The sequence below is a fragment of the Camelus ferus genome, chromosome 3, assembly GCF_009834535.1.
Source record: "Camelus ferus isolate YT-003-E chromosome 3, BCGSAC_Cfer_1.0, whole genome shotgun sequence".
Taxonomy (NCBI): domain Eukaryota; kingdom Metazoa; phylum Chordata; class Mammalia; order Artiodactyla; family Camelidae; genus Camelus; species Camelus ferus.
The window spans coordinates 58,952,600-58,966,757 of record NC_045698.1 but is presented as its reverse complement, the minus strand read 5'-3'; the positions used below and the strand labels follow the sequence as shown (position 1 = coordinate 58,966,757).

Genomic DNA, 14,158 nt, shown 5'->3' with positions numbered 1-14,158 from the left:
TAACCTTTACCTTGGCTTTTCATGTCACTGAGAACAAATTTCATAAAATTATTGTAATAACCTCCTAGTAAGTTTGAGTTACGTAAACTAGAAATACTAATTACAACTTAATATGTGTATTGCACTTTTTATTAATTTAAAAATGCTATGCACTACACTTAGATTTGCTTTGTTTTTATGTCCTGTTTTCTGGAAAACTATTCAGATTTTCATTAGTTTTTCACTTCCTTCCAAAGGGCACTTGTAGATAAACATGTTATAAAATCAAAATGGATGTTGTAGTCAAATTTTATTGAAATTCGGATCTTGTAAAGATGGTTGTGTTTAACTTCCACAAAGTCATTTGTGGTTTTTCCTGAACTTTTCCTTCTGCAGCAAAGTTCTGTTTTCATTAACTACACACTATTTTAAAGTAGAAGATGGTGGTGAAAGATCAGTCTGTGTTACCTTTGGATTTTTTTTCTTTGTGAAAGCAATGGCAGTCTTGATTGTAACAGAAAATTATCTGGAATTTGGACTCGAAACAGGTAATAATTTCATATTTGATAAGTTTTTAAAATTAGATTTGAGGTGTATATTCTGTAATGTTCTAAGTAATTAACTTTTATTATTATCTTTTTTAAGCTTAATTTTTTGTTAGCTTTTTCCAAAAATAGTTTCCTCCCTTTTCTCCTTACAGTTAAATAAATTTCTCTAATGCTGAAGTTTACTCACATAGGTAAAGATGCAAATTTTAATGCAAATTTTATGCACACTCATGGAATATACAGATATCAAAGGGATGTTTTCAAAGACTGTTTCTCCTAATAACTAAATTTTATTGCATTATGGCATACTAATTAGCACATGAAAGAGCTAAGCTAGTCACTTCAAAATTTAAGATGCTCTGTTTTCTAACATTTTATTTCCAAAGATTCTGTATTTTGTCCCTGTGATAAGAGTAAATTTTTTTTCCCCTACAGGGTTTACAAATTTTTCAGACAGTGCGATGCAGTTTCTTGAAAAGCAAGGTTTAGAATCTCAGTAAGTTTTTTTTTAAATTAAGCATTCAAATTTAAATCTTTCCATTTTTAGTAGAATAGCATTTACTATAAATAGTTCTTTGTTTTTAATCAGTGAAAAGAGTTTTTTTAAAATAGGACTATCACTTTTAGCAATGTCCTTACTCATGATTTTTATATTTGTATACAGTTAGTATCTTACATAGAATTCTTACTTGAATCTGCTTATTTGACTGAATTCCTCTTTCACCAGAGATTAAACTAAATTTTAATGATTCATATTATTTTCTGTGTTGAAAATATAGATTGGGTTGTTACAGATCTGGCTTAAGAGATGCCTGATTTACTTTATACTTCACCAGAATCCATTATAGATGATTGAATAAGAGCAGTCTTTTTGTAAAAGTTTACTTTGTATTATTGTTATTATTGTGGCTTATAAAGTATTTGACTAAAAGAAAGGAAATTTCTAGAAAGTTAACTTCAAAAATTTATCAGCTTTTTAAAAAATTTTGTTTTTAGGGGTCCTGTTTCAAAGCTTACTTTCAAATTTTTCCTGGCTATTTTCTGTTCACTCATTGGGGCTTTTTTGACATTTCCTGGATTACGTCTGGCTCAAATGCATCTGGATGCCCTGAATTTGGCAACAGAAAAAATTACACAGTAAGCGGAAAATGTACATAAGCACATGCAGATAAATATATGTTTTCCATCTTAATGAAGGTATATTATTGTAATGAAATCATAAATTATTGTATTGAAAATTAATGAATAACCATTTGATGTTACACTACTTCCTCTTTCTACTTTAAGCAAGTTTCTTTTATTTACTTCTAAATTTTAAGTCTGATGTAAAAAAATTACTAAATTTCTGAATTACTTAATTTCTGTTAAAATGAAAATATCAATATTTATGTTAGGTCTTTTGAACTGAGATCAGTGTTTTTGATAATGTAACCTACCGCTAATATAAGCATCTGTGGAAATTTCTTTAAATCAGAATATTTTAGTTTAAAATATTCATTTAAATCTTATATAAATCATTTTATTTAAAAACTTCTGTGTTTATTTTAAATTTTTTTCTGAAAGTAAATCTGTATACATAAGAAATGTTTGTATTATTGATCTGTTTGTAAGATTCTTGTTAAAATAATACATTATTTTATTTTGGGATTGTTCATACTATACAGTGTTAGATGTCGTAGCTTAGTTGTAACCACCAAAATCTATTTAGTTCTCAAATGGAGAAATCATATTTGAATCTCTGCATAGAGTTGTTCAGAGCCCATTTTTGTAGTTGTCACAGATTTTTTGTTGTTGTTGATGTAGGCACCTGGGCAGAGCGACAGATTTTTGTCTTCTTCAGTTCATATCCAGATCCAAATTTCCATCTCCTCTTTTTGTTTTGCAGTAGAAGCCCAAGTCGAGAATATTTCATTTTGATACGTGTATTTATAGTCATTAAGTTTCTCTGAGTAATCATAGTTCCTAACATTCCTACTCTTTAAAACCCTATATTTAATGACGATGATTCTCTAGTTTTTTCATGTTCTTATCTCTCTTACCAATGTCGTTTTCCTTTATTTTAATTTTGAAAGTCTTTTTGTTTTTTTCCTTACCTCTGTTTTTTCTACATACGCTTTGTGTGTGTGTTTACTTATTCTCACCTCCCAGTACACACTCCTTCATCCCTCTTTTTTCTGCTCCTTTTACTCAGCATGCTTTTGGCTACATCCCGCCTTTCTCCCACCATCCGTCTCTCTAATGGCCTCTTTTAAAACAAAACCTGGTTCTCCCCCTCCTCTCTACACACACACTTCAGTCCACTAACCCCAGTGTTATGATTTAAATAAGCTGAAAGGGTGGGTGGAGGGGAGCCCTTCACCAGCTACTGAAACCGCTGTGGGTTGCTCCTTGATACTAGTGTTCCCTAGCAACACTGCATACCTAATACTGCTGCTTTCTTCCCCCGCACCCGATGGTTTACCCAGGCTGTGGGATGAAAGAATCACTTTATAAAAAACATTTAGAGCATTTGATGTGGTGGTTTGGGATTGGGAGTGAGGGCACATTTTAGTTTCCTCTTCTGTTAAAAAATGGCTTCTTTTTAAGATTTTTCCCTTTGGGGATTTGGAGTTTTGTTTTCAGTGTACTGCAACACCACCCCCCTCCCATTGTGTTGTAGCACTGTGCCCTTGATACAGGGTGTGGGCATGCCAGTTCTGTTGTGAGAGTAGTAAGACTGGCACAAAGAGCAACATTCTCCTCACCCCCATTACCAGGACAGTAGTGATTGTTCCACTGCCAGAGCTTAGAACCAGAGTTCTACCTTCCCTGTAAAGTGTTCATGGTTTCCTGACCCGGCCCTGTTTCTCAAGCCAATCACTATCCAATTTGCACTGTAGTGATAGTTTAAAGTGTGTGTAGGGGGTGGGGGGCGGTAATTTAAACCCTCCAGTTTAGCTTACCAGCGTAGTTAATAACAAAAGCAGTACATAGTAATAAAATAGTTTGAAGAATTTGTCTTTCTGAAATAACAACTCTTTACCAGTCATCTGCCTCTGTAGGGTACAAACTTGGGACAATTAGCAGTGAAGTTACAACTCACACCTGAAACCTTTTGCTGTATTAGATATACTGCCTTGTAGGAGTAATGTAAATTTCCTTGGCTTGTATAGGATAGGGAAATTAATTTCAGATATGTTCATAATACTCCAAGAAGAAATAAGAATATGTGGGTCATGTATGATTTTAACAGCATAATTAAAACTTTATACATGATTATTACATGTTGAAAGTTTCCTCAGTTATAAGTTGTTGCAGTAAGTTACATCTGCCTGTATCTTCTAATTATGGACCTTGCTAATCACTCTTTTACTTGTAAATAATGAGAAGGTACGTTGTTTCATCTGGACTGAAAATTATCAAAAGATGACTCCTATACTGTAAATCCATTGGATTCATTGACTGTGTAGAGTTAGAGAATCATTTAAGTACCAGTCTGTTAAATCCAGGGATATGGTAGGGGGTTGTTAAAGAACACTGGAATAGAAGTGAACAGATTGAGATTTTAGTGCTGGATCTCCCTCTAGCCTGTGATATTGCCATGAGTAAGTGATTTAACTTTCCTTGATCTGAATATTCTCATCTGAGAAATTAAGGTAATGAGGTATTTTTGTAAGGGCTCAAATCACTGTTAAGTGATTATGATATATATATAAAAAAAAATGGTGACAATAGTACCTTAACATAGAATACTGAAAGTAAGTTCCTACCTTCATTTTTTAAGTCCTAAGTTTCTGTAGTTTATTAGTGTATTTTGTTTCTGGATTTTTATTTTTATTTCTTACATACTTTCAGAACATTACTGCATATCAACTTCTTGGCACCTTTATTTATGGTTCTGCTCTGGGTAAAACCAATCACCAAAGACTACATTATGAACCCACCATTGGGTAAAGAAAGTGTCCCTTTGTAAGTATGGGTATTTGGGGGCTCATTTTTATTTCATTATATAATTAAAACTTTTAAAAAAATTTTACTTACTATTTTTAATTTTTTTAATGATAATATTAGGACACTATCTTTTTAAAACATTAATAAAAATGATGGAAAATGTATTATAAAGTTGAAACTATACATCATCATTTAATCTTATTGTGATCTTCATTAATGAATGTGAATGATTATTACTTTGCACTAATATTATCTTGTATGCTTGTAAGTTTTTCTGCTTTTTCACTTAATGTCCAGTTGTTATCTGATATTTTTCTTTTTTCATTGTGCCAGTTTTTGAGACACTGTGCATTTCTGTTATTTTTTTTCCTTAATTCTGAAAATTGTGGAAGAAAAAAATGAGCAGTATAAATGGAAATTCATATGTTAACCCCTTAAGGCTTGTTAACATCTTCCATATTTACTTCACCCTTTTTTTGGTTTTGTCTTTGATAAAGTAGTTTTTCAAGTAAGTTAAAGGCATAGCATTTTTACCCTAAGAACTTTAGTATGCATCTCTAAAAAATAGAAACAATTTATTAAAAAGTAGTAATAACTGTACTTGATATATTAACTTGTTAGTCTTATGGAACTATATTAGAGTAATAGAAGGATTTAGACAGAGTTGGTTCAAACCCCAGTTCTGATCCTCACTGAAACTGTCACTTCAGGGAGATTATTTAACATCACTGAATCTCTTTTTCCCCATCTGGAAAATGAAGATAATAGTATCTACTGCACAAAGTTATTATTGGAATTAAATGAAAGAACACATGTAATGCAGACAGCTGGAAGTCAGTGCTTAATAAATGTTCCTTTCACTGCTTTGCCTCATCAAAATTAAAATAGAAAACCTTGACTAGTCATTGATTTCACAATATGCTTTTTGTACTATGCATTTCTTTTAGATCTTTGTGTAAATTTGTCTTGAAGTAAGTATATATTCGGTGATGACCATAGCTTTTTTTTTTTTAAGACTTAATCTTATTGAACTAGGGAAGTATACATTGGAGTTGTAACATTTTTTTCCCCATGCAAGTAAGCCCTAATGGTAATTTTAATTTGACAGATTGACTGAGTATTTAAAAATAATCCTAAGGATCCTGGGGTTCTAGACTAAATCTCAGAGAAACTTTCTGCCTCATATCTTTAATGCTGAAAGCATTCCTAGTCCTTCCTTGAAGTTTGATCAGAGAAGTTGGATTTTATACTCCTGTAATTATGTTTTCTGATTTTATATTTGCCTTAGTTTAATGGAGAAAACAAGGAAACGAGCATTTATGATGCATCTGTCATACACAGTTACTATGCTAGGTATTAATACTTTACATAGTTCATCTCATTCATTCTTAAAGTAATTATTTATGATTGCTGTCTTTATCCCATTTTATAAATGAAAGAATAGATTCAGAAGATGAATAATCTGGCTAAGGTTATTCAGCCAGATCTGGTATATGTAAAGCATTTAATAGTTATACCAACATTTGCTTCCCACTTACAGCCTACTAAACTATGTGCAGGTTAGTAGTGAATACCATGCTTAAAGGAAGTGGGAATAAGGAATTTTCCCCTTGGTTTATTAAACTATAGGAAAAATTTGTACATGAAGACATAGGATCCTCTTCCTATTGTTTTGTTTCCCTTTCCCCATTCCCTTTCCTGACCTTCATAAACAGTTCAAACAAAATTAGTCCTATCTCTGCTCCATTTTATTCTTTTTCATTTGTCAGATCATTAAGTGACTAGACAGGTGATTTTTAATTTTTGTTTGAAATCCAAAGTTCATGTGGTAGATTGAGAAAGAATGGCTGCCCCATCAATCAAAGAGAATGAGATGAAGAAGGCAGCAAGTGACAGGTTCTGTCACATGAATTAAATGGTTTATCAAAAGGTCTTTATTTGTATTGAGAAGCAAAAGTGGTTATAATGCAGTTTCAACCTGGAAATGTATTTAAACTCATCCATCCATGTGTTCTGCTTGGGCATCAAAAAACTAAAATGTGGGCAGATACCATGTGCTTGTAACTTTGTAAGAAGAAAACCAAAAGAGAACATACACAGTGAAACCTCAGATGTCTTCAGGAATTTGGAAAAATTTCTTCTGCCTCTTCTTTACCTATATATTTTATCCCATCTCAGACTCTTTCCTGCCATACCCTATCATATCAACTCACTAAACTCTCACGAAGTTAATTAAATAATTTGAATTCAAAGGCACTATTTAATTAGGACTATTATCTAAGTCCTGAACTCCTCATAAACTGAGCAAATTTTTTTTGATTCGCTGCCTTATTCCATTGCTTTCATTTCTATTACCCATCCTCCTCAAAGTACGTGTAATTGCCATCTTCAGGACACTACCAGTCAAGCCTCCTTGTTGCAGTACTCAAGAGAGCACAGTATTGTCTATCAGCCCCGAGAAGGGTGCAAGGCTGTGGATGATCTTGCATCTTGTGTACTGTCAGTCTCGCATGACTGATGCCTTAATGTCATTGTTCATTATTGTGTAAATATGTTGATAAAAAGTTACTCTTTTATGCTTCCTAACCAACAGTGTTTTTCTATTGGAATGTTATGTCCACGCTCACTCATGACCTTGTAAAAAGGAAACCAAAAGAGAATGTAATAAAGCCTTTGTTTCATCCTATTTCTGACCTCTATTTCATAAATATTTCAAACAGAATTGTACATTTTAACATCTTCTCTGCCTTTTCTGTTTCCTGTACTGTTCTTCAACTTTATTTCCCCAGGCAACTTCTCCTATGTTGTAGTTGTAGATCCTTTCCTAGGTGCTTACGCTGGACAGAAGGAAGGGATGATAATGGAACCTATTTTGAGGAGATTGTAGGTTTTTTGTTTTTTAATCTCTTCCTGCACTTGTTCTTCTGTATAGCCATCCATTCTACCCTCATGGTCTTAAGAATTTTAGGGAGACCCTTGTAAGTTCCAGATCCTGTCTGGCAGATCACTCTGCAAATTTCAACAGTCACATATTAAGTGCCTGATACGTGCTAGAGATTGAGTTGGGCATGGTCTAGACAGTATTTTCGAATACAATGTTATTATCCTTTATCAAAGCAGAAACTATGGTCTTTCAAAAACATTAAACCCCAAAAGGACATAAGAAATTACCTCTTCTTTCTAAAGTCCTTTAAGGAACATCTGATTTTGTCATAATATTTCAGAATTCTTGATTTTCCCCTCATCCCAGTCAGAAACTCAGCAGAGTGAAAGATTCTACTCAGATATTTATATGATCAGACAAAGCTGTAGCCAGAAATAGATGGGGTTTTGACTTTATAGTTCCACAATCTCCTGTGATTTCCTTCATTCTTTCTCCTAGTCTCCAGTTTAAGAGCATCTTTTCATTTTACAGCCATTTTTACCCCCGCTATGGAGGAGAGTAGATAGAGAAAAGAATCCCAAGAATTGCTCTGTTTTTTCCTTCTAGTGCTACTTTATTTTCGTGATGCATTTATCTATCTGGTTCTTTTATGCAAGTGTTAGTATCATATAGGTATGTCTGCAATAGGGTGAGATACTTTTGTTTTATATCTCCAACTGTAGCTAAGTGTAGATTTCCTCATATGATGAACGTTAACACATACAACTAGCTTGCTAGCATATTTTGGTCTTTGAGAGCACCATATCAACTTTTTGATCTGTAGAATGACAGAAGCTACATTCGATACTCTGCGACTTTGGTTAATAATCCTGCTGTGTGCTTTGCGGTTGGCCATGATGCGTAGTCATCTGCAAGCTTACTTAAACTTAGCCCAGAAATGTGTGGATCAGATGAAGAAAGAAGCAGGACGAATAAGTACAGTTGAGCTACAGAAAATGGTAAGTTTTATACTGTAGTCAAAGTGAAAAAATAGCAAATACTAAATTGTAAGAATAAAAGCACTTGGTTTCCTTCAGTAGTAATTTCATCCCATAGTATTCTTTTTACAAATAAATGGGATAATCTTAAAATGGTTGATACCAGAGACCTTGATCTTATTTTGGTGCTAAGTGAAGAAAGGGTCTCAGTTCCCCTTCTTGCCTTAAGTATTTTAGTATGATTCAGTTTGGGTAGCAAAGCTCGGATATATCTCCTGTTGCTAAGTGGGGCCCCCACCAATTGATTTGAAAGACATCATAATTAATTGTATAGCCTTTATGACCTAAAAAGTAGGAAATACTAATTTTAGTGACTAAATTTATTTCTTTTAACATTATTCCAAGTACTGGAACATGAAATATAAATATTTAACTTAATGGGGGTTCCAGAGAAGGAAAGTGCTAGGAATCCATCCACCATTATAATGGACTAGACCTATAACTTGATCATATCTTTTTTTTAAGAAATGTGTTCAGTCCTCTGTTTTTTACTCTTGAAATTTCATAGTTGGAAGCGTCTATCAAGATTCAAACAACTTTTTATGTTTTACCTTTTATGTATTGTAATACTCTGTAATTCTACCTCAGTTGAATGTAAATGGAGATATAGTGTTTTTGTTTATGAGGGGTTTATGCTCTCATGACTCTGCCCATTACTGTTACTTAGTTTGATGTTTTAGGTGTCTGTCTTTAGAGATTTTAGCATTTTGTTTTATATTTGAAATGGTAAGTAAATATATACCATTTGAATTTTAGTGGTTATTTTTTCCAACTTGTATTTATCACTTAACTGTTTTTAAGTGATTTATTTTAATAATTGTCATATTTAAAAAAAACTGAACCTTTCTGAAGTCAGTTTGGGGGCACTTATAATGAAATACAAGCTTAATTACTGTTTAGCTTCCTTCCCATGAAAGGATTACTTATTTCTTAAGCAATTCAGTTTCACAATTTTTGAAAGTTTAATGCATTCATAACATGTCAGCTGTATTAGAAACTTAAAAATGTTGTTGGTTGCAGGTCGCTCGAGTCTTTTATTACCTTTGTGTCATTGCACTGCAGTATGTGGCTCCTCTAGTAATGCTGCTTCACACAACTCTGCTTTTGAAAACACTAGGTAGGCGTACGCTGGCAACTGGGAAACACGTTTTACTTTCTGCCTATATTAATGCTTTTTGTCGCGCAGGTACAAGGTCAGTAGTAGAGCATGTGCTCAGCATGCACAAAGTCCTGGGTTCAATGCGCAGTAGCTCCATTAAAAAAATAATAATGCTTTTTGTTACCTACAAAGAAATATACCTTTTAAAATTGTTTCTCTCTTTAAAAATTTTAAAAGGAAACATGAGAAACTTTGAATGGTAGAAGTTGAGTCATCATCTTGATTTTGAAAATTCAGACCTGTACAGTTCTATAACTTTATGCTTCATTTAGAAGAACTGTTTGCTAAAGGTTAATTCTGAATAACTTGAGTGAGCACTATTGATCTTAGTTAATTTGTGATATGAGAATGATTTAAGATTTTGTTAGTGTGTGACATTTAAATTATTACAAGATACTTATAAACATGTGAATTACAGAATACTTGGTGACTTCTACCTTAGATAACTTATGCTGATAAAGATTTCTCAGAGGAAGAACAAAGTTCTCCCATAAGTCTGTTCACTAAGCTCTCAAGCCCCTATGATGGTGTTACTCAAGAACTATCCATTGCTGTATTGATCATTTCCCTTTGCTTAGATCAATCTGTCAGTGTGGGTTTTAGAAATCCAAAGAAACTAAAAACATAATTTGGGTGGGCTTGGAAGAAACCATAGAGCTCGTGATAGATGTAAATGTCCTTCAGGAATCTATGGAACATAAAGGAGTAGCTTAATTGTAAATTATGTGACTCATATCCTATCCAACATAGGAAAGTATATGATGAAAGAAAAACATTTCTGGAAGCTATTAATAGTCTCTCACATTGAAATCATAGTTTCTGAGAAAGAAATTTATTCTGATATTCTAGAGGTAGAAAAGATTCTAGGAAGTTATTGAATCTGTCTCTGTCATTCCAGTAGAGGTAGTTGATTAATGGATTATACAAGGAAAAAAAAATTTTTTTTATATTTTTACCAGATTTCAGCCCAGTTAATTAAAAGTAAATTAGATTTGTAGTTTTTATGTGTACTTTTACTGATAAAGTTAAATAGTAGTTCAGTCAAGTTAAGTGAATTTTTCCTAGGTAGATAGAAAGATTATTATTTTATATTATTTTTAATGTAAAATAATTTGTTGTGCCACTAAACTTCTTACTCTTAATTTCAAATATAAGTTAAAGGATTTTTTTTTTTTAATAAGAAGCTTTGGAATTAGTTACTCATGAAGTTTTATTTGTGTCTTAAATTTTCTAGGTAATCATTCCTGGGGGATTTATCCAGAATCTGTCTCCACCTTGCCAGTGCATAATAGTCTACCCTCCAATTCTCTTTACTCTGAATTACCATCTGGTGATGAGAAGGTGAAGGTAACTGTTACACAAATAACAGTGGCACTGAACAGCTTGAAAAACATTTTCACTCCTCTGCTTTTTCGAGGACTTCTATCCTTTCTGACCTGGTGGATTGCTGCTTGTCTCTTTTCTACAAGCCTTTTTGGGCTTTTCTATCACCAGTATCTGACTGTGGCATGAACCTCAATTAACAAAAAAGGATATCCAAGTCACACTTTGAATTCAAATATCTGTGCCCTCGAAGGGCTGACAACCAGAAGAAAACAAATACAAAGGAGAAAAAAAAAGCATATCAGAGTATCTTGTTTTAAATACTTCCTCTGTATTCTCAGGGTGAATTAATGATATTAATATTTAAAATTACAGAGTAGATTGTTAACTGCTTTACTGTGGCATTGGAATTTTAATTCCTTGTGTTAGCAGAGGTAAGAGGGCGATCTACAAGTGTAATACTTCTGACTACCTTGGTTTACAGACACCTCCAGCAGTCTTTGAAGCTTCTCATGTGACTCCAGTTATTGATTGATTGCTCTTTATGGTATTAAGGTACTGTTAATATTTGTAGTGGCTGCCTGTAGAACAATCTTCAAACTGAGCCATGCTTCAGGGGAGGGAAAGGAGCTAAAGTACTTCTGTTGGTGATATGCCAGTCAGTCTTTAAACAACAACAGTAAAATCCAACAGAAAGGAAGAAATAGCTACTGTATATTACAGTAAAAAAAAAACTGCGTAATTATTTTAAATTTAATGGAGATGTACTTGCTTAATATCTACAAGTACTGCTGCTTGAGAGTAGCAAGAATATTGTTTTTAAATATATTCTGTCCATCTCGAGGGATCTTTTAAAATGATTGGCTATATGAAGATGTGCAATCTTGCCATTAGGTTTGGATCTCTCATATTTTATTTTATTCTATGATCCTAAATATAGTTTTCTTTTTAATAGTCTAAAGATATTTATCAATATTGATCAGACTTTTAAAAAATTACTTTGTAATCCTGCTGACTACCTGTATGTATTGTATATATATATTATATATTAAATATATAATATATTGAGATTATTAAAGATGAAAATATTGGATTCTTATAATATTTTAAGTTGCTGACTGTATGTTAAAATGTGATTGAATGAGATGTATTTGTATTGAGAAATTTTCTTTCTTTCTAGAATGAGATTAAAATACATTTTGAAAGTTCATCAGAGCAGGCAATTTATTTGTGTTACCTATGTGTAAGAGTACTTCAGATTTTATAAATATTTAGGTGAAAAGAAAAATTCTTTTTCTGTCATTTAGAAAATTCAGGACCTTTTCAACTGTTAGACAGATCTAACAGTATCATTTAAACCCATGTTAAATAGGACTTGTTTTAAGTTTGTAGTGTTTAGAATTAGAAATACTAAATTTTATTTTATAGGATAGAAATTGAGATAATTTGAATGAAAAATTCAAATAAATGTAAAAGAGTAAAAAAATTTTTGATGCTTTTTACATTGGGAATGAATATAAGAGATAAATAGGGTTTTTTTATTCCCCCCTCAAATGAATAGAATTCAGGTAAATATTCTTTAATATAAGTGTTTTGAGAGGCTATATATTACATTTCAATGCTGTTATCACTAATGAAAGCAATTTCGAAATTCTTTTGGAATTACTTTCAAGGCTTGTGGTTCACATTCATTTGAATAATCTCAATATAGCAAATTCCAGTCTTCTAGTACAGATTAAATATTTTGGAAATAGTTGATGTTTTAAATAAGACTGAGTAATAAGGTAAGTAATTAAGTTGGATAAAACTCTTTGGTTGAAATGAATTATGAATATAGCATAGTGATAGTTCATGTGTATTTCCAAAAGAAGCATTCCAAATATAAGATGTATCAGCATCACTAAAGTAAGTGTCTTATAACAAGATTACAGCAAAGTGTGATATTTATTTTGTGTGTGACAAAAATTCCCTCATGATGGACCTGAAAAATAATCTCACCTGGTATTTGTAACCATTCTTATTAAAAAGCTAAATTGTGAAAATTTTAATTCAAATTATTATTTTGAGCTTCAAAAATTTTTCAGTGGAGTAACATTGGGGGAAGGGAATAGAATTCATTATTGGATGGAATAACATGTATTTCTAAAATTCTCCCTAAATATACTATGAACTTGCACAAACTGCTTGTTAATTTAAGTAATGGGTTTGGTTTAGGTTTTTTTGCCCTTTCAAAGCAAATTTTAAGAGAATGATGGTTACTGCTACTAACTGGTTTATTTAAGCACGTGATTTTTGTACTAAGAATTAGTTCTTTAAGTGCAAAAAGGCTTGTACTTTATGTAATAAACCAAGTAATATTTTTTAAAAATTGAGATATAATTGGCATATAAAGTTGGATTCGTTTTAGGTGTACAACATAATGATTTTTAATACATGTATATATTGCAAAATGATTGCAAATAGTATTTTTGAATATGCTAAATTAGGCCAGTGAAATTCTTTTATTTTTTACAATGGACTCTAGTCAGTAAAAATACTTCAAAGGTCAGTTATTTTTATTTTATATTTTTGCCAAATTAACTAAGAACCCTTATAATCATGCTTCCTATGATTTGTAGAATGTTACTTGACAATTTGTTGATTCCTGCCCCCACCCCCCGACCGTTGTAAAAATTAGAGCTCAATTCTCCCTCCAACCTCCGTTGATTGGTTTGAAATGAAAAGCGTATAATTTTATCTTAACATTGTATGCATTTTGATTATCTTTGGTATTTTCCTTAGAATTTCAGTAGCAATGCACTAATGACCAACACATCTAAGCAGTATAGGCTCATTGTCTTATTGTTTCTGATATAAATATCATTGGCAAAATAGAGACATTTCTTCTTGAGTTATGATTCAGAAGAGATATTCATCCATTAATGGAATTGACAGGTCCAGGAAGCAATAAGTAGAATTCATTATGTAATCTATAATTGGAACTTCACTGGGTAGATTTTATTCTTTCAAGTGGAAGATTAAATTCTCAGTATTGCAAAGCATAGGGTCTCAGCATTCTCTGAATTCATACACACTTTCTGAGCCATCTCATAATTGAAAATGGTCTATCATGGTATATGGCTCTATTTAGCAAAATAAAACTAAGTGATATTTGAACGTGGACCATCCTGTGTCTTCACAGAGCTTTAGGTGGATTAAAGAATCAGATTTAAACACACTTTCGATTCTCGAGCTTGAACCAGGTGTCTCAAATCGTCATACAATCTCATGTTTTAAATCCCATTCGTCCAAGTACGTG

At 32.3% G+C, this 14,158-nt stretch overlaps 1 protein-coding gene across 5 annotated transcripts in view; it reads left to right on the top strand.

Moving 5' to 3' along the window:
• TMEM161B (transmembrane protein 161B) overlaps positions 1 to 12,902 on the top strand; it is a 67,310-nt gene extending 54,408 nt beyond the window's left edge. For 4 of the 5 annotated variants that reach the window (XM_006187961.3, XM_014562002.2, XM_032475656.1 and 1 more), the window contains 7 exons: positions 376 to 527; positions 963 to 1,023; positions 1,524 to 1,664; positions 4,362 to 4,475; positions 8,165 to 8,339; positions 9,399 to 9,495; positions 10,772 to 12,902. In XM_006187961.3, the coding sequence (XP_006188023.1) occupies positions 376 to 527; positions 963 to 1,023; positions 1,524 to 1,664; positions 4,362 to 4,475; positions 8,165 to 8,339; positions 9,399 to 9,495; positions 10,772 to 11,049 (1,018 nt within the window). In that variant the 3' untranslated portion in view covers positions 11,050 to 12,902. The remainder of the gene's footprint in view (positions 1 to 375; positions 528 to 962; positions 1,024 to 1,523; positions 1,665 to 4,361; positions 4,476 to 8,164; positions 8,340 to 9,398; positions 9,496 to 10,771) is intronic. The other variant, XM_032475671.1, reaches the window with a different exon arrangement.
• Positions 12,903 to 14,158: the final 1,256 nt, after the last annotated feature.